The following is a 21,593-nucleotide window of genomic DNA, read 5'->3' on the forward strand; positions in this document are numbered from 1 at the left end:
ATGAAATATATTTCAAAGAGTATTATGGATAATATGACCCATGCTGTAATTACTCTAGAAACACATCACTAATTAACCATTATTCTAGAAACTATAGAACTGATTTTATATTTTGGTGATAAAACAAAAATCATTGGTAGTTTCTGTGCATCAAAAAAGGCTTACCTTAGACAGTTGATAATGATCATAACTGAAATGTTATACTGTTCTGAACCAATAAAATAACTGGCAATTATGGTCTTTTCATTTTAGCCACGTCCTAAATGAGCTGATAAAGACAGAGAGGTTGTATGTTCATGAGCTATTTACTGTTCTGTTGGTAAGTAACTCCAGTAGCATTTTCCCTCTCCGTCTTTCTCCACTATACCACCCTGCTCCATTCATTAAGAAGTATTTAGGATTGTCTTTCTGTCTTATTCCTTGATTGTCATTTCACAGCAGTGGGTCTTTCTTTTCTTGTTTGAATGGCATGTATATATTTGGGTTCTCTTTCAAAAAAGAGAGTTGTATAGTTAGAATTTATTACTGAAGTGATAAGCTGTTTTCTTAGGGAAGCAGTAGACTGTTGTAATTATTCCTAGGGTGCTATTTAAAGATTTTGATTGAATGGAATAAAACTGGCAGAAAAATAATCTATGGATACAAAAGTCATAATAACTTGTTAACATTAACACTTGTTGCCACTTTAAGGAAAGGTTAATGACTTGTAGTATAATTTGTTTTTTTCTTTTTATTTAAAAATATTTTAATTAAATCACTGTGAGATACACAGTTACAAAGTTGTTCAGGATTGGGTTTCAGTCATACAATGTTCCAAAACTCGTCCCTCCACCATTGTTCATTTCCCACCAACAATATCCTAAGTTTTTCAGTTTCCCTCCCCCTACAACCAGCCACTCTTTATGGCAGACACTTCTCTCTCTCTCCCTCTCTCTCTCTCTCTCTCTTTGGGGATTATGGCTTGCAATACAGCTTTTTTATGGGAGTTGTTCGCCTGTAGGATTGTTTTCTAGCCTTTGACTTTGAGCCTGTGTTTGCTCTGACAGTTGAGTTGTGTTTCTTGCAGGCAGCAGAATGTTGGGTTCGATTTTCTAATCCATCCTGCCACTCTGTGTCTTTTAATTGGTGCCTTTAGGCCATTGACGTTGAGAGAGATTATTATTATTGGTTTTGTCCCATTTTTCTGCTGAAATTTGGTGTATTTGAGGGGCCTGTCTTGTCTTAAAGTAGCCTGTACAGTTGTTCTTATAACCATAGTTTTGAGTTGATGAAGTTGATGAAGTTCCTAAGTTTGTTCTTATAACCATAGTTTGAGTTGATGAAGTTCCTAAGCTGTTGTTTATCTGTGTTTATCTGTTGTTTATCTGTGAAACTGTGAAACTGTATGTTGTTCCTTCTGTTATGAATGAGAGTCTACCTGGATAAAGAATTTTTGGTGAGGTATTCATTTCATTGAGTTTTTTACACTATATCCCACCACTGTTTTCGGGCCGTGAGGGTTTCATCTGACAAGTCGACTGTGAATCTTAAGGATGCTCCTGATAGGCAATTTTTTTCTTGCTCTTGCTGCTTTCAGGATTTTGTCTCTATCTAAGGTTTTTGGTCATTTTGATCAGGATGTGTCTTGGGGTATTTTATTTCAATTTCTTCTAGCTGGTACCCTTCAGGCCTCCTGAATGTGGTCGCATGTTTTCTTCAGCGATGGGAACATGGTAGCAGTGATGTCTTTGACAGTTTCTTCTTCATCAGGGTTTTCTTCCTGTCCCTCTGGGACTCCAGTTATTCTTATGTTACTCCTCTTGGCTTCATCATGATCTTCTCTTGCCATCTGTTACTGGATTGTGAGTCTCTTTTCCATTTTCTGCTCTTTTCTAGAGAGTCTCTGGACTTCATCTTTGAGCTCACTGATTCTGTCCTCAGCAGCTGTTACTCTGCTGCTGAAGCCTTCCATTGAGTTTTTAAATTCTCCTACCAGGTTTTTCAGGTCTGACATTTCCATTGTAATTTCTACCTTCCAATCCTCTTGTATTTTATTGGCATTGCTTTCCATTGTTTCTTTTAGCTTCCCAAGCATCCTCAGTAACTCCCTTCTAAATTCCCTGTCAGAGAGGTTGTCTAGCACTTCATTGCTGTTGGGGTCTTCTGGGGTAGCCTCTTCAATAAGTAAGCTTGGTGGGGTCTGCGTTGCTTTACCATTGTGACCTATGTGGTTTAGCCCTTCACGCTCACTGTTACTATTCTGCTTATGATGCAGTATTAATTGAGGTGGACTTAATGAGTTATTGGCTAATGTGTTTCTGGTGGTGAAGCTAACCTAGTGAAAGTTCCAACTAAGAGGGTAACTTATGGTTCTTATGAGATATGTAGGGGGGAGAATAACCCAAGGCTGCAATAGTGGCTGCAGCTTTGGGAAGGAGCCCTGACACAAGATGGGTACCTGTATGGGATGAGCAGAGGGTGCCTGGAACGTTGCAGCTTTGGGTGCCCAAAGTGTGCCTCAATTCCTGTCCCCTGCAGATCAAGGATGAAAACTGACTGCCCTGGGGTCTATTAGAATCTCGGATTCTAATATTTAGAATTTAGATTTAGAATTGCGGATCTGAGAAGGCGCCCTCGGCAAATGAGTCTTAAGTCAAGTAAATATGGATGCCTAGCAACAAATATTATTTTGGAGTCAATTAACTCCCATGTTGCAAAAGCATAGCATCAACTGTCTTCCTGTGTCTATACAGAAAGGACATTGCTAAATAAACCATGCAAATGACATAGAGGAAAGAGAGAAGCAATAAAGGATCATTAGTGCTTGATGGAATTGGCTGTGCTTCAGGGGCACTGTTGTGGGAGTGGCTCAATAAATCTTAAGCTCCCTTTGGGAAGAGCAAGGACAACCCAATGTTATCCAACAATAAGTTTTTATACTCTTTTTTTTGACCTATAAAATGAAGGCCAAAGAGGAAGGCTTCATTGGTCTACCTTTTGAATATTCTGTTGAATATTCATTCTAGCTGCCAAAACCTTGTCTCTGTGATCTTATTATTTAAAAAAAAGTAATGAATGACTTTAGGAACCAGAAAGATTTGAATGTTGACATTAGACACAGCTTCACCTACAAATCTGTTCTACATTCTGCTGTACTTACATCTTTGCTGGCCCAACCAAATGTCAGTGTGAATATTTTTTAACCAAATAAATGTGCTTATTTTCTATAGGGCTATAGAGCAGAGATGGATAATCCAGCGATGTTTGGTCTTATGCCACCTCTCCTGAGAAATAAAAAGGATATTCTCTTTGGAAACATGGCAGAAATATATGAATTCCACAACAAGTATGTAATTGCCAGGATGAATTTTCTTTTTTCTGAATTTATTTAAGGAATTTCTCACCAATTTATTAGATCGACATTAAATCATGTCCTATTTATTTCTTTGATTCTTTCACAGCATTTTCATGAATAGTCTGGAAAATTGCATGAATGCTCCAGAAAGAGTGGGACCTTGTTTCCTGGAAAGGGTTAGTTAAATTATTATTTGAAAATATATCACATGGGCGGCTAAAATAGAAACTGGTTTTATAAGGACAGATAAAAGAAAGGGACAAGATGGGCATTTTTTTTATGTCTTTATATTCGGGGAAGAGACGTATCCAACAGGTAGTCAATGCTCTACAAGTTTTTGTTACAGAAACTGATGCAATAAAGTATCTAGAGCATGCAGTAATCATTGTATTCTGTGATACTCAATACTACAATTGCCCAGTTAGTAAATCATCACCCCTAATGTGATCCCAGAAGTCCAAGGCCTTCCTGTCTATGATGTTAAGGTTGGGATAATCTTCACACCTTTATTTTTCGCTTAGTTGATTTTAGACTAAAGGACGTCCCAGTATTTCCCTGTACTACACATAGAATAAACTCAAATTTGCAAAGGAGAGAGAGCTGCCTGTGCTTTTTAATTCTCTGAGATTATTTAGGGAAACTCATTTCTCTATGCCCAAAGACTGTACTTAGTACAACTCCCTACCCAGATTGTGTAATCCCACTCTCTCCCATTAGAGATTTTTCTCTTAGAATGTTCTCTGCTTCTCTAATTCCTCGCTGAAGACCAGTTCAGACTTTATTTGAGAGTAAATTGGATTGGTCATTGAAAACTTCTTAATAGATATCCTAGAAAGTGTTTATGGAGCAAAACAATAGTAAGTATAAGAAAGAATTGTGGATCATTACCTTTCTCAACACAACTGTAAACACATTTAAACTCTGGCCAAATTCTTCCCTGGTTCTCTTAGCAGCAGGATGTCTTTTTGTTTGGACTTCTTTAGTACTTAATGTCTGTGTTTCTCCAATGTCTGTGTTTCTCATTGGGGATTTTACATTCACTAAGTAAATGTACTATGTAATATGCAATCTCTCCAACTAGATGAAAAAGTCTCTGCGGCATGGTCCATAGCCTATATATTTTTTGTATTGCTAATGAGGTTAACACAGTTCTTGGCAACCAGTAGTAGTGGTTTCATAAATGCTTATGTTTATTCATTTATCACCATCATTGAACACCTACTATATGCCAAGAACTGTGATAAGCAATGCAGATACTAAGTTCAAGACTTAAAATCTGTGTGAGTTGTGCTATATTGGAGATTTATAAAAGGTTTAAGAAGTCATCTTACATCTATTGGAGGTATAAATGAGGGCTTAGACAAGAGCTATCTAATTATATGACCGCTAAAGCCTAGGATGTAACTTATTACATGAGAGTCAAATGATTCCAGAGGAAATGAATATCATGGATAGATGGCTCGTGTGATGGAGCAAGGACCCTGGAAGTTAGCCACGAATTCATTCATTGTGGAACCAAGTACTAATAACTAGAAAGAACATACTTCTTGATACCCATCATCTCACAGATATGAAAAGATTTGTCTGATTTATGGTTCAGCCAGGGAAGGCATTTCTCAAACTCTCAATGCTGTATGTGCAAGTTGTGAAATTATTTGGGTAATGATATTCCTTCACTTGGTCTGTTGGGAATACTGTTCTTGTAAAAGGAGCTCCCATCCAGCTTCCATATAGCAGGCTCTTTAGGTCACATTCCTTATAGTACTTGCCACATTCATTTTCTCTAGAGTTTTCTATTTAAAAAGTACATATTCAGAATTAATAATACATTTGAATTTGCTATTTATCACAGAAAGATGATTTTAAGATATATGCAATATATTGTCAGAATAAACCCAGATCAGAGGCAGTTTGGAAAAAGTTTTCAGAATGCGCCTTTTTTCAGGTATAGTAATATACAGGTATTGGTATCCTTTTTCTAAAAAATACTAGACTATTTTTTATTTATAAAATCACTTTCTACTCTAAGTTATGTAGATAGATAATATATTAATGGATATATAGTTACAAGTTATATAAATGAATAGATGGATCAAAGAAAAAATTGACCACCACTCAAACACATACAGAGACACACATTCATACACATAAACACATATATCCTACTCCTCAGAGCCAAGAACATTTTGCTCTTTTAGCTACTTTTCTTCTCTATCTCTCCGGTAATATGTCTGTGCTGGTACTATGAGAAATGGGTATTTTGCTCACTTTCACTCTCCCTGCCCCATCACCACTGTCATCATCACCACCAACAACACGGTTGAGACACACATTATTTTTCCACCAGATTGTCCAGTACGAGACTGGAGTGATAGTGCAACAGATAGGGCATTTGCCTTTCATATGTCCAATGATTCCTCCGTCCCTCTCGGAGAGCCTAGCAAGCTACCAAGAGTATCCCGCCTGCATGGCAGAGCCTGGCAAGCTACCCATGGCGTATTCAATATACCAAAAACAGTAACAACAAGTCTCACAATGGAGACGTTACTGGTGCCCGCTCGAGCAAATCGGCGAACAACGGGACGGACAGTGCTACAGTGCTATTGTCCAGTACAGTTATATGCAAATTTGATTACATTGATATATAATATTAAAGTATAAAGTATCCATAATATTTATATGATATCTATATTATGATTCTATCATATCTATTTACAAATCAATTGCATGATACAATGTAGTATAATATAACCGATTTTTCTTCATTCTGCTTTCCTTGTTTTTATATTTCTGGCTCACTTAGTTTCTTAAGTACCTATTCTATTCTACCCCAAACTCTCCACGTTATAAGAGTTATATAAATCTGTTATCAGTATATCAAAACATTACATTTCACTGAATTTTATCTTCATGATTAAAGAAATCTTAAGAAATAGATCAAATAATAAATTGAAATTATTTGAATCTGATCATATATTAGATTTTATCCACATTGAGAGGAGAGACCTGGATCTTTCACCCACTCCCTTTCTATTCTCCACTTCATATATGTACATTGAATCCTAATCAGCCCCATTTTGTCCTAATTACAGACTCGACAACTTTCCCAGTATCTAGTCATGACCCTTATATTTACAGTGGTGGTAAGCCAACAATCAGATAAAATGTAGCACCACTTGATAAGGTCTATGTTTTTCTTGTGGTATGAAAAAAATCCTTTCTCAAGTTCAGGGTGATTTGTAGTCAGGCAACCTATTTTTCTTTTAGTTCTTTTACTATGTAGCTGAATACTTAAAATTGTCTTTGATAGTTCTTTAACAGATCTTCTTGGTCATTTTCACCTATGGTCATTCACTGCATTTTTAACTTAAAAAGCATTTGATATCACTGTGAACTTACATTTGAATATCTTCAGTGTTCAAATTTAAAAAATTTCTACCTTTCATATGTTTGCAATATTGTTTTTCAACTATCCTATCCCTTTAATTATCAAGCTATATGTAACAGTAATTTTTTTTCTGGTAAATTCTCCTTGAGTGAGATGTAAGAATCATTCATTCTTTGGGTCTAATCAAAGAACACTTAACATTTTTACAGGTATATACCAATTTAAATTTATTGTTAATTATATTTTAATAACAGGAATGCCAAAGGAAATTAAAACACAGACTTGGTCTGGATTCCTATCTGCTCAAACCAGTGCAAAGAATCACTAAGTATCAGTTACTGTTGAAGGTAATTACAGGAAACCTTTCCTTCTTTCTACCTCTTTTCCTTCCTTCCTTCCTTCCTTCCTTCCTTCCTTCCTTCCTTCCTTCCTTCCTTCCTTCCTTCCTTCCTTCCTTCCTTCCTTCCTTCCTTCCTTCCTTCCTTCCTTCCTTCCCTCCTTCCTTCCTTCCTTTCTTCCTTCCCTCCCTCCTTCCTTCCCTCCTTCCTTCCTTCCTTCCTTCCTTCCTTCCTTCCTTCCTTCCTTCCTTCCTTCCTTTCTTTCTTTCTTTCTTTCTTTCTTTCTTTCTTTCTTTCTTTCTTTCTTTCTTTCTTTCTTTCTTTCTTTCTTTTCCTTTCTCTGAGTCAGATGCAGCAAAGCTACTGAACATAAAGTTATTGATTCTGAAGCATGAGAAATGGGTAGGCTTAGTGATTAGGAAAGCTGGAATTAGCCCAGCAATCAATGCCATTTGCCCCTTTCCTATGATGTTTCACATGCTAAAGAAAGAAAAGTACATAAATTCAAGAACCTCTGAAATGTTTTTTTTCTGGAACATTTTAAATTATTGATTTACTTGTACTGCTTACACTGGTCTACGTGTAAGAACTTTTACTACTAATCAGAGCTAAAAGCTCTTAGAATTTTCTTTTGGATCACACCCACTGATGCTCAGGAGTTACTCCTGGCTCTGAATTCAGGAATCACTCCTGGTGGTCCTTGGGGCACCATATGGGATTCTGGGAATTGAGCCCAACTCAACCGTATGCAAGGCAAGGGCCCTACCTGCTGTACTTTCTCTCCAGACCAATCTTAGAGTTTTGAGGTTGTTTTCCATGTGAGACTTCTCAATAAATGAAGATGGCACACACTCCATGTGATGTGAAAATTTAAGTAAAAATGTATTTATTATCAATGAAACATAACTTATTTAAAATATTTTTCATAATATTCTATGGTATTTGCATGATGAACAAAACAAAATGTCCTATGCAGAGGATGCAAAATGTACAATTGCTTTAATACTTAATCTCTAGGGTGTCCTAGTAGCTATTGTCTTTCAGCTCCAAAAGCAATGAATGCCCTTTGCCTTATTCTGTTTAATCACTATTTCATTTCTTTCTCCAATTTGACATTGTTATTAAATATAGTAATAATGTGGAATGTGAAAGAAATTACTCAAAGACTTGACATTATCTTTGATTTCTTTCTTGAAAGCGTGTTAACCAAAAAGTTATTCATCTTCTCCAGCTATTAATATCTGTCAAATGTTAAATTTAATTCCTTATTTTTTAATTCCAGGAGCTATTAAAATATAGCCAAGACTGTGCTGGAGTTGATCAGTTAAAGGAGGCACTTGATGCAATGCTGGATTTGCTGAAGTCAGTTAATGACTCTATGCATCAGGTTTCAATAAATGGCTATAAGGTAAGTCAATTTTAATGATTATTGCTTTTTAGAGGATAACTTTATTAAGATTCCTTTCTTCCTCGCTTGGAGCCAACTGTGAAAGTTAGATAAATGGACAGCTAAATTCTCCACATAACAGTATAACTAATAATGTTATGTGGAGAATTGACTTTTAAAGATTAGCCGTCAAATGAGTTTGTGACATTATTCTTGCCCCCAACAGCCTTCCTTCAAGTTCAGAATCTGATAGAGGAACTATCTGGGTCTTGTAAGGAGACATATTATCCCGGAATTGCTGCTTGCCCCAGTCTAAGATGGATAGAGCAGAAAAAAGATCAACTCTTTAGAGTTGGCTCCACCCAGTGGAGAAACTTGGGACTGGTAGATTTTTTTCACCAATCAGGACTGAGGAAGAGATGGAATGAGTTAACCTTAACGTGATTCATGCACGTGGCCTCACAGTCAGGGGAAACGAGATTTCTTCCATCTCCCACTCCTAACAGTAACTTTATCCATCCGTGACACGTAACTGTTTCTGTGTAAAAAGATATGAACAATTTTTGTAATGTGTATTGAGTTATCATTGATCTCGAAGATTGTGTAGCTTCAGGGATTTAGGCTTCAGACCTCTATTTGAGAGAATTAATTTCTGTTTCTTTCATGGTAGTTCTAGTGCTATCCTGCCACAACGGACCCCCTTCCATTATTACTCCCAGCCCCTATTCTTTTATTCTAGTGACCACTACCGTTTCACAAAAGCTTAGGAATTTGTTTTCTTACTGCTTGTCAGTTTGTTTTATTTAGTGCTTCACATTCTGCATCAAAGTGGAACCTCTCCAGTACTTGTCTCTCTCATTTGTTCACTTACTATCATCACCTCAGGTTCTTGATGAATGCCATTTTACAAAGCTGTAAGTGACTCTTCTGGTAAAATGTGCAACATTTTCAGCAAAGCATTTTCATGGTGAAACATTCATCTGAATGTAGCGGTGCCTTGCTCAAATGAGTGTTCATTTTCCATTCTAGGGAAACATAAATGATCTGGGCAAGATGATCACACAAAACGCATTCAGCGTGTGGACTGGACACAGGAAGGGGGCCACCAAAATGAAGGAACTTGCAAGATTCAAGCCGATGCAGCGACAAATTTTCTTGTATGAAAAGGCCATTGTGTTTTGCAAAAGGCGCGGTGAAACTGGAGAAGGAGCTGCTAAATATCCTTCCTACAGTTTTAAACACAGCTTGAAAGTAAGACCATTTAAATTGTGTAGTATTATAATATTGTTTTGTCTCTGTGTATCTATCATTTCAGCTCAAAAGACTGGAGTTTAGACTTTGGTTTCACACTTTCTTTAAGCAGATCTCTTACATAGTCGCTGGATAAAATAGGATTTCTCTGCAGTGAGAATAAGGGAGGCCAGGGCTTTTTCCTTTCCTCTCTTCTCTTGCTCCTGTCCCTAACTCTCTGGTGTCCTTCAGGCACAGATTGCAATTGTGGAACGTGACTCAGGCACCCCCTAGGAAGCCCTACTTTAGAGTTGGTACTAGGTGAGTTTCTTAGTCTTGGCAGCAAGGAGCTTTTGTCACACACAAAAGACAAAGAGGAAGGAATGTCTTCCTTTTTTTTTGATACACCATAAAAAGGGATAGAGAAGAGGCAGAGCTTGAGATATAGGGATAAGACAATTGCCTTGCTGTTCGCTGGCTCAGTTCTACCCCTGGCACTGCCAAGAATGAGCCCAGAGCGCAGAGCCAGGAGGTAACCCTGGGCACCACTGAGTGTGGTCCCTAAACAGACAGACAACAAAAAAGGACTCACTTGTGTTTAGCATATCTCCACCCAGTCTTCCTCCTCCTCTCCGGACTGGTTCCCTTCCTGGCTTTCCAAGTTCTGACTTTATTTGAATCCTTATCACACTGCTCATGTCCTTTGAAATTATTTTCTTCTCTTCGAAAACCTAAATGACCACTCTGTCCTCAAATTTAGTATTATAATAAGATATTTTGGGGGGAGGGGGAAGTTACTGGCCAGCCAGTGATACTCCCAAAAGATTTTTGACTTTTCACAAGAGGAAATGTCAGTTTACACAAGTCTGTATTTGGGAAGTTTGATTTTCCCACACTCTACTAATTTTATCTTTTAAGCTTTAAAGGGTAAAAAAGGAGCCATTTGTTAATAGAAAATTGAGAAAGTGGAATCCCGACCACTATCACATTTTTTCTGCGGAATTATGAGTTTTCCCAGTTGTCATTACTGGTATATTGGCTAACTGAGGAAACTGTTTTTTTTTTCTTCTTTTTGGGTCACACCCAGCGATGCTCAGGGGTTACTCCTGGCTCTGCACTCAGGAATTACTCCTGGCGGTGCTTGGGGGACTATATGGGATGCCGGGGATCGAACCTGGGTAGGCCGCGTGCAAGGCAAACGCCCTACCCACTGTGCTATCGCTCCGGCCCCCTTTTTTTTTTTTTTTTTGCTTTTTGGGTCACACTTGGTGATGCTCAGGGGTTACTCCTGGCTCTGTTCTCAGGAATTACTCCTGGCGGTGCTCGGTAGACCATATGGGATGCTGGGAATCGAACTCGGGTTGACAGTGAGCAAGGCAAATGCCCTACCCGCTGTACTATCACTCCAGCCCCTACCTGAGGAAACTTTTAGCAGTGGTGTACCATCCAGAGGACAGGAAGTGTGGCTTGAGACCTAAAGTGTTAAATCAGGAAGCTGCCAGATAAACAAGGCTTGCTTTTGGTTTTTCCTGCCAGGTTAGCAGCCACTAGTTGTTTTTAACTTGCCCATCATTATGTCTGAGACTCTTAACTGCTGTTAACATTTCTTGCTTCACTTTTTGTTTGTTTTGGATTGTTTTTGGTTTGTGGGGCACACCTGGTAGTGCTCAGGGCTCACTCCTGGTTTGGTGCTCAGAAATCATTCCTGGAGTTGCTCTGGGGACCATATGCAGTGCCGGGGATTTAATCTAGGTCTGTCAGCTGAGTGCACGGCAAGTGCCTTAACAACTGTACTATTTCTGTCTCCCTGTTTCACTTCTGAACCCATCACAGTGACACAATATCTTTCCGGGTCTCAGTTTTTTCACAATAAGAGCAGCCACTCCTTTGATATTTGGAACCTCCCCCTCAGCACTTTAAATCTCCAAGGAGCTTCATGTCTCTAATAAATATTGAGAGGGACTGGGGAGATAGTACAGTGAGTAACGTGCTTTTCTTGCATATGGCTGACCTGCTTTTGATCCCCTGGACCCCATATGGTCCCCTGATCCTACCATGAGCACACAGAGCAAAGAACCTGAAGTAATCCGTGATTTCCTCTGGGTGTGGCCCAATCTGACCCAATTTTTTCTCATGCATCTCTAAGTATTACCTTTTATTTATTTATATATTTATTATAAACCTTTTAATGAATCACTGTGAGATACAGTTACAGACTTACAAACTTTCATAATTACGTTTCAGTCCTGCAATGATCGAGTACCCATTCCTTCCCCAAGGCCCACTCCCCACCACCAATGATCCCGGTATCCCTCCCACCACCCCACCCCATTCTCCCCACCTCTGTGGCAGGCACATTCCCTTGTACTCTCTCCTTTTGGGTGTTATGGTTTGCAATACAGGTATTAAGTGGCCATCATGTTCCGTCTACTTTCAGCAGGCATCTCCCATCCTGAGCAAGCCCTCAAAGCATCCTTTACTTTCTCACCCAAATTATTAAAACTTAACATTGAGACACATGAATTTGTCATTCACATCAGCTAGGGAGCTGGTTTCCAGCTGTCTGTTACCTGGGGGATAAGAAGCTACTTTATCTTCCTCAGTGTGTTTAACCCAAATCCATTTTGTTCACGTTTTTAAAAATTTGAGTTAGCATCTAGTAAAGACTATGGTATTAGTTCTGAATTACATTGCATTTAAATTTTTTTTTATATATGATCCATGTACACTGGTAGTGCTCAGGGTGCTTGTGGTGCCAGGGAATGAACTTGGGGCCTTGAACATGCTAAGCGTGTACCCTACCACTTGAGCGATCTTCCTTGCCGTGTCCTTTTGTTTTGAATGTGTCACAGTAATGTGCACACCAACAGAGTATTTCTAGAGTCCTTCAGAATAAGGAGGGACTTGTATAAGTTACTGAAACTGTGAGAATTCAATGGTTACCATGGAAACAGAGGTGGGATAGATGCAAGAAACATTTCCATGGGAGGTAGACAGATGGGCTTGTTGACTTACTAGACACAGCAAATAAATAATATCTGACATTTCAAGAGGAGTTGGAAATCACTCTGATTTCCTTTTGTTTTTCAATAATGCCTAGTAACTTCCTTAATCAAAGAGAATGTCATTTTTGCAAGGATGGGGAGTGGAATTAGCAAAAAGGCGATATTGCTTACTGAAAAAGGGTGGAAGTTGAGCTGTACTCATCCCCTCTTCCTTACCTATCATGAAAATCCATGCTAAATAATTGTTAGAACTACTAGTCAATGTCTGATGGGACAACTGGCTTACTAGTTTTAAAGATTTCCCCTTGGCAGATCCTCTCTGCAGCTGAAGAGCTTCCCTCTCTTTCAAAGACTATTGCCTTGACTTCACCCTATCAAGTTGCATTCGCTGGTCTGTGTACACTTTCTAATGATGTGAGATCTATTTTGAAGCAGCAGTTTCTATGGAATGGAAAGGTTTTGGTCCAATGGATGTATTGAAATTCCTCAGGTTCCTAGGTCATGCATTTATAATCATCCACTCTTGAATGTAGCAAACATATGTTAAGTGCTTACTGTGTACTAAGAACTGTTTGAAGTGCTTACAACTATCACTATTAGTATATTTAAACTGTGTTACAACTTCATATGAATTTGGAACTATTAGTAGACAGTTCCAAGTTTTGCAGATATGAAACCTGAATTCTAGAACAGTCATTTATCTAAGAACCCATAGCATTTAAGTAGGGTAGAACAGATTCAATAGCAATCAGATGGCACCAGGATCTCTTTTTCTTTCTTTTTGGGTCACACCTGGAGATGCACAGGGGTTACTCCTGGTTCTACACTCAGGAATTACTTCTGGCGGCACTCAGGGGACCATATGGGATGCTGGGAATTGTACCTGGGTTGGCCACGTGCCAGGCATACGCCCTACCCACTTTGCTATCGCTCCAGCCCCCTGGGATCAATGCTCTTAATCACTGCACTATGCAGAAAAGTCTTATTCTTGTTCATTCTTTTTCTTAATTTGGTTTTTTGGGCCACACCCAGGATATTCCTGGCTCTTTACTCAGAAATTACTACTGACAGTGCTTGAGGGACCATATGGTATGCTCTAGCTGCTGTACTATCATTCTAGCCTCTGTTCTTTCATTTTTACATTGATTATTTTTATCTTTATTCTCCAACACTTAATCTCCTTTCTGGCCCTATAGCCACTGTTCTCATTTACTTGATGTCCTTAAGTGTGGGTGCTTTGGCTAAATGTATATTATTGTAATGTTCTGTGCATGGTTTTGATATACACGGATTAAATTTTTTGTAATTATCTTGCAATTACATTCGCAAAACTAAACTCTTTTCAGGATAAAACCATTTACAGGGCCGGAACAATAGTATAGTGGGTAAACCTTGCACACTGTCAAACCAGATTCAATTCCCTGGCACTCCATATAGTCCCCTAAGCCTTGCCCAGAGCGATTCCTGAATATAGAGGCAGAAATAAGCCCTGAGACCTGCAGGTTGTGGCCATAAAACAAACAAAAAATAGATTCACTTAGTATTTTTACCTAAAACCTAATTCATTCATCACTATAATACATTTATAACAAATACAACCTAATACATTTCAAGCTAGCTATACTTTTTTTGTTAATGGGATTCAAAATCATTTTTTTATTAGTGAATCACCGTGAGGTACAGTTACATACTTACAAACTTTTGTGCTTGCGTTTCAGTCATTCAATGATTGAGTACCAAGATCAAAATTTTAATGACACTAATCGAAGAAGTAACTGTTCTAGAGACTAAAATAATAGTCTTAAGATTATAGTTATTGGTAAAAATTCCTGAGTTCTTGATGATCTCTGTGACTTTTGACAAAGGTACACAAAAGCTTTACTCTTCTCTGGTGTCAGAAAATTAACTTCAGTGTTGGGTTCCTGAATATTTGATACAAGATGTCTTCAGATAAAATGTCTCTTAATAAAGAAATATATTTGTAGTTACCGGCTATCATCAGAATATGAAGGACAAGGCAGAGACCAGTTAGTGTGTAACTTTAGAATCAGACTCATTATTGCATTATATATTATTTATCATATGATAAATCATATAACTATGCCCATGTAGTTAATTAAGGCTTTTAATTCAGGCTGGAGTGATAGCACAGCAAGTAGGTGTTTGCTTTGCACACGGCCAACTCAGGTTCGATTTCCAGCATCCTGTATGGTCCCCCGAGCACTGCCAGGAGTAATTCCTGAGTGCATGAGTCAAGAGTAACCCCTGTGCATCTCCGGGTGTGACCTAAAGAGCAAAAAAAAAAAAAGACTCAATTCTGCCTCTAAATTCTAAAACAGAGAAAAATGTTCCATGGTACAGTGAATATTTAATAGAAAACCCTTTCAATTAAATTTTCATATTTTTGTGATTTGAGAAAATAAATGTAATCCACACATTTCAAATGAATTTTATTCCTGTATATCACTTGTAGGTGTAATATTTTTATTGAATAACCTTATTATATAATGGTTAGATTTATAACTACTATATGTTTATGAATACAATAGAAATAAGAAAGTATTTATAATATAATTGAATAATCTAAAAAGTTAACTCATGTTATTTTATAATAATGAAAAGTTTTTGAAATACATATACTTCCTATTTTATTGTTGAGGAAACTGATGTCCAAAAAATTTGAACAACTTGAATTCACTTGGAGTTGACTTTTGTATATGATATGAGATAGGGATCCACTTTCTCTTCTTTTCACATGGCTATCTAGTTTTCCCAGTATCATTTTTTTTTTAAATTTTTTTTATTGAATCACCAAGTGGAGGGTTACAAAGTTCTCAGGATTATGTCAGTTATACAATATTCAAACACCCCTCCCTTCACCAGTGCCCATCTTCCATCCCCAACCCCCCCAGTCTATCTGCCGCCCCCTCCCACCTCCCTAGTCCCCACCCTTATACGTGATAAGTTTCACTTCATTTGCGCTTATCTCGATTACATTCCATGTTTCAACACACAACTCACTACCGTTGCTGGGGTTTCCCCCCAAAAAGAAAAAGACAGTCCTATTGCCAATGAGGCATTTGATAATTCTCCATTACTAAGCATATAGAGATATTAAGTCCTGCTGTTTGTTACATAACTTTTCTTTTTCCCCCTTGCCCCGCGCCACCGAGTTCACGCCTGTTTAGTAATCGCCACGCTGTCTGACAAAGGGAAAAAAACCGAAGAGGATGGTTATTTCCCGTCATCAGCCGGCGTGGGGCTCTGGCTTAGTTGATAGTCTAGTAGAGTGTCTGCAAGCAGTTTCTGGAACCAAAGCTCTTGCGCTGATATCGGCTCCGGCTCGAGATACCACCAGCATCCCGCTGGTCCATGTACCTAATTTTTCCCCTTATTTCCCATTCCCACGCCACCAGGTCTGTTTGCTTAATGGACATCACACTATGTTTGACACCACGCCACGTTTCTTCCCGAGAAAGAAGGATATTTCTTCTCAGCCGGCGTGGGGATATAGCTTAGTTCAGTCTAGAGAGATGGCTACCATTTTGATTGCCTTCAATATTTCAACAAAATACTTACTATTCTTGTTAGGATCACCCACAAAAGTCCGACCCATTAAGAAGGAACCATTACATACTGCTGATACTAAGATGACATTAGGTTGCGCGGCCGCAGCAGCGGCCGCGCGGTTTTGGGTTTCTGTCTAAAGTCCAGGGAAAAAGTTGAAGGAGAGAGAGAGAGATTTCCGCACGGGGGACCTGGCGGAAACTCTCAAGTCACATACTGCAGGTTGCTGGTGGGCTGCCGGTGTCCCAAGCAGCTCCATCCTCTTCGTCAGTCATTCTGGGGGTGCGGGCGTGGAGAAATGGGAAAGCCCACGTGGCTGCACTCTCTTTAAGTCCCCAGTATCATTTTTTAAAGTGACTTTCCTTGCTCCATTTGTGTATTCATATCTTATGACAAAGATTCGCTGTCCAATGAAAGATGACTAGATAAAGAAGTTGTGGCATATATACACACAATGGAATTCCATGAGAAATTATAAGAAAATTTGTTATAAGAAAATATGAAATCTTATATTTACTACAACTTGGATTAAACTGGAGGGAGTGGGTTATGTTCAGTGAAATAAGTTAGAGGCCAAGCACTGGATGATTGCACTCATTTGTGGCATATAGAAAAACAAAGCAAAGGGATTGACAGTATTTTACAAATATTTTTATTTGAGGCACGGTGATCTATAATACTGCAGTGAATTATGGCATTTCATGGATACAGCATTCAAACACCACACCCTCTGCCAAATAGATCGACAGTACTGAATGAAGTCAAACCTTTGGCCTTGGATTTTAAAATTGAGATGCCAAAGCAGTGGTGGTTGAGGGTGATAGGAGCGGAAGAGTTGAACTAGAGAAGAATTCAGAACAGTAGTGGAGGGTCTTAGGCACTTTGGTGGTGGTGAAAGTGCAGCATCATGGTACATCAAAATCATCTAAATTAAAACTATTATAATCATTCTGTACAAACTATAGTTAAGAAATAGGTAAGCAACCTAACACCAAGATATATAGCAAGTAAGTGGTAAGATGCTTTCCATCTTATATTGTCAAGGCAAGACCAATCCAGGGGTGAGAGCAAAGGACTGCAAGTGTGAGGCCCTGAGTTTGATCCCCAGAATCATAGAAACAATAGTAACAGCAAAACATGTATAGAAAATAAGCCAATCAAGATATAAATTGAATATCTTTTATTAATTATCTTAAAAGCTGAGGTTGAACAAAAGTATTCTAATTAGAGTGGTTGGTTAGAAATATTAAGATGTTTTGAACATTTTGAAAGTAAATTCTGATTACATTTGGCATAGATCACAGACAGGTTCTCTTTCATTCATATGCCACAATTCATTTGTAAATATAATTCCTTTTTCTTGATTTGAGGAATCTCACTAGCACTACTGTTTCTTTCTTTGCTTTTTGTGTCACACCCAGCAATGCACAGGGGTTACTCCTGGCATTGTACTCAGAATTACTCCTGTCAGTGCTCCGGGGACCATATGGGATGCTGGGAATCAAACCCGGGTTGGCCCCGTGCAAGGCAAATGCCCTACCCACTGTACTATCACTCCAGCCCCTCACTGGCACTACTCTTAATACCACCTTTAATGAGGGTTATTTGGTGGACTCATACATGGAATACAGAGTGATATAATCCTTTAGATAACTGGAACAAGAATTGAAAGAAAAGAGGATGAAGGAGAGTGTAAGACAATGAAATTGCTCAAAAAGCAGATGTTCATGTGGTCATATTTATCATTTTCTATTAATGAATACAAAGTATTCTGCTCAAGTGAGAAACCCTGTTTTATTTAAAATATGATTGAGGTAGATATGAGATCATCTTCAAAACAGAATGCACACAAAAAACTCTCCACTTGTATATTGCAGTTGGAAGAAGTTGGAATCACTGAATATGTAAAAGGCGATACCCGCAAATTTGAAATCTGGTGTGGTGGGAAGGAAGAAGTTTACATTGTTCAGGTTGGTTATTTAAATATTATCTTAGGAACCATAGCCTGCATTGCAATGTTAAAACTCTGAATTTTCATCTAGGGAAGCTGACAGATCACTATCAATCTACATTTGTAAACAAAATTATTTTTGGTTACATGACAGAAATTCTTATCTACTTAACACAGACACCATTAAAATTTTTCATTCCTTTTCAGGAGCAAATGCTTTCTTTACCTTCAGCTGTCCATAATGATTTCTAGTGCTCTAAGTTTCCGAAATTTGTACTAGGAAGCTTAATGACTGTAGCTGAAAGCCAAGAGGTAGTCAGACTTTTCTCTGTTATGATCAAGAGCTGCAAGAGTTAGGACCTTTATATCAATTCTGATTTCTTTTGTGCTGCACGTTCAGAGAATGCTTAGTTACAAGACATGAGGGTATGATAGTTCAGATATGACTGCTGTTCTGAAGGAACATGATTCAAACCCTGGACAGATGTGCAGTAAGTTTCAACCCTTTTCAGAGAAGGGAGAAATGACAGCATATTGGGAGAATGCTGTCATTTCAAATAAGTGTATTGTTTCTTGTGCCAGGTGAATGTGCTCTCATATGTTGAAATAACTCAGTATTTTTCTCTTTAATCCTGTACTAGATCATTACAAGTCATAAAATGCCTTGTCTTATTTGATTTAGATATAAGACCAGGTAAGAAAACATTCAGGCAAACATAAGTTCTGTAATAAACTGTCTTTTCAGAAACAGTACTATTTGCTTAATTTTACCAACATTTCACCTAAAACCATTTACATAGTTTTGAAGGGTAGATGGGCCACAACTGGTGGTGCACAGAGCTTATCCTTCGCCCTCTGCTCATGGATCACTTCTGGCAGTCTTGGGGGACCATATGGGGTGCTGGTGATAGAACCCAGGTTGGTCACGTGCAAGGCAAGTGCCCTACTCTCTGAACTATTGCTCTGACACCAGACAAATATTAAAAGAAACCCTTTCAAAGAAAAATAAGCAATGATATGTATATTTCACATTTTTCTGCTGAGCATTCTTATTTAAATGCAATTTCAAATTGGTTTTGACTATTGCTTCCTTTGATCTGATGAACATTTGCTCCATAGATGTTCTAAGAATTGAAATGATAGAGCTTAGACAGAGTAGATGAGAATGTGATCCAGGTTTGTTATACATAATTGCATTTGTTTTATAATACACTTTTTTCTTATTATAATGCATCTTTTAACAGAGAGATGACGTCTTCTCCATAACACTTGCCCTCATTTTTTTTTAAATATTTAGGCTCCGAATATAGATGTGAAGCTGGCATGGTTAAAAGAATTGAGAAGTATTTTGTTGAAGCAACAGGAAGTTTTGACAGGTACAATCAAGCTTGCAATGCTTTGGAACAAGAAGTACGGTGGCTGCTCATTGACTCACATTTGATCATAACTTATACAGGGAATGAGGCTGACATTTACTCTCTCCTTTTTATAATCAGATGGTTTTTTAAAGCTAATTAGCAGGAGATCAAGATTCAGGGGGTTGTTTAAACCTTTGAGGAGAATGAACTTTACAGTAGAAAATAAACTCCAGTACTTGAGATGCAGCAGGGAAATAATATAGCAAACTGTTAATTCTAAGTCCTTCCCAGGAGGCAGCTTTGCTTTGGACCTCAAATAATCTATGCTTGGTGAGTGTGGTTTGAGTTATTAACCTGACTTTCTTGAAGAAAATATTACATGGCTCAGTCCTCTCCATATTTCAAGTACAGACTGGCCTTCCCTGTGGTGGTTTCAAGTCTGTGAATGGTGTGAGTACATATGAAAGTCATTGGTCTTCACGAGGAAAGAAATGTGATATCTGAATGATTTGTGTAAGGTCTGCATTTATTTCACAGTTTAAAAACGAATGTCTCTTTCTCCACCAACAGTACAGGAGCAGCTGTCTTCTCAGCAAAATTACGAGTGAGCAAATATTTTCCCTGCCCCTTGCTTCCCCTCCCTTTGCTCTTGCTCTTGCCATGAACCAGGTGTCACATACACACATGCTGGGTTGGCATGCTTGCGCTAGTGGCTGCGGTGTATGGGGAGCACAGACTTTCCTTGTGGGGCTCATGCTGATTCTAGTCATAGTGCTCACCATGGTCGATGTTGGCTCACACATGTACTCACAGGACTTGCATTTCTGCTTATAGCGTTTTCCTATATTTTTTAGTTGTGGTACTCTCTCACATGTACACACAGAGGCACGCACATACCCACCTGGATGCTCTGCTCTGCTCTGTTCTGCTGTTGGGGATCTCAGACTGCAGAACTCTGTAGGGACCAAGCTCAGCGTCTGTGGGTGACACCAGGGATTGAACTCATGGCCTCAAACGGTCAAAGTTGATGTCACAGGGCCATTTTGGGACCCCTATGTGATTATACTTTAAGAAGTGGTTTTATATAGGGGGGATAGAGAAAATGCCTGACAGGTGAAAGACCCTGAGATTGGTCCATGGGACCACATGACCTTCTGAGCACCACCAGCTTTATCCCTGATGACTGCTGTTGGATGTGGCTCTGGTGACCTTTGAACACTTTGTCAGGAGCGATCCTTATAAAAAAGAAAAAATATCACTATTTTGCATCTTTTGTTTTCTCTAGGTAAAATGAAACAGAGCATTTAATGCATCTCAGACAAAAATCCACCTGTTCTTAGAGTAATAATCCATCAAATTTCCAAAGCACATCGTTTTTTTCTTATTTATGCTTGAAACCTGGTCATCCTTATGCCATTATTTTCCTTGATGTTAAAAAATAATACAGTAGCTTGTGATAACTTTAAAACTTGGTTATAAATGCTCTCCCTCACCAGTATATAACAAAAGCTCACAGCAAGGTTGCAATCCCCAAAAGAAAGCACTTGTTGTCAGTTTAAAGGCAAAGTTTGGGGGGCTCTGTCTCTAGGAACCATAAAAGGCAGAGTTTCCAAAGAACAATAGTGTAGATGCAGAAATATTTCCTATACAGATCCCAAAACCTTGACACAGAAATTCCCTAGCTGCCTCTGTATGATGTAGGGCCACAGCATGACTTCTAAATTCCCCAACCTCTCTTATACATCATCTCTGGGATAGCAGAAATTAGGTGCAAATTGTGTTGGTTCATGAGGAGAATCATAAAAATCAGAGAAAGTCTCTCACCAGGGTTCAAAATATTAATCTTTTGTCATTTGTTATGGAGGCAGTCTTTCAATTTTCTCTAGTAGTTGACTTTGTAGTAGCCATTAATGTCACTGAAGAGATTAAGATGTCATTGTCATTTAGAAATAGCTTATCTAAGTCATTAAGTTTCAAAGCTTATAGAGCATCAGCATTTTTTTCTACTTTTCTAAACTCACACCTAGTGGTGATG

The 21,593-nt window shown here is 38.4% G+C and overlaps 1 protein-coding gene across 4 annotated transcripts in view; it reads left to right on the forward strand.

Moving 5' to 3' along the window:
• Window positions 1-21,593, forward strand: part of MCF2 (MCF.2 cell line derived transforming sequence) — a 76,581-nt gene that overhangs the window by 34,427 nt on the left and 20,561 nt on the right. For all 4 annotated transcript variants that reach the window (XM_055122351.1, XM_055122352.1, XM_055122354.1 and 1 more), the window contains exons 13-22: window positions 253-319; window positions 3,210-3,325; window positions 3,441-3,510; window positions 5,187-5,279; window positions 6,977-7,069; window positions 8,343-8,468; window positions 9,477-9,698; window positions 18,127-18,219; window positions 19,498-19,576; window positions 20,129-20,162. In XM_055122351.1, the coding sequence (XP_054978326.1) occupies window positions 253-319; window positions 3,210-3,325; window positions 3,441-3,510; window positions 5,187-5,279; window positions 6,977-7,069; window positions 8,343-8,468; window positions 9,477-9,698; window positions 18,127-18,219; window positions 19,498-19,576; window positions 20,129-20,162 (993 nt within the window). The remainder of the gene's footprint in view (window positions 1-252; window positions 320-3,209; window positions 3,326-3,440; window positions 3,511-5,186; window positions 5,280-6,976; window positions 7,070-8,342; window positions 8,469-9,476; window positions 9,699-18,126; window positions 18,220-19,497; window positions 19,577-20,128; window positions 20,163-21,593) is intronic.

The sequence above is a fragment of the Sorex araneus genome, chromosome X (genome assembly GCF_027595985.1).
Source record: "Sorex araneus isolate mSorAra2 chromosome X, mSorAra2.pri, whole genome shotgun sequence".
Taxonomy (NCBI): Eukaryota; Metazoa; Chordata; class Mammalia; order Eulipotyphla; family Soricidae; genus Sorex; species Sorex araneus.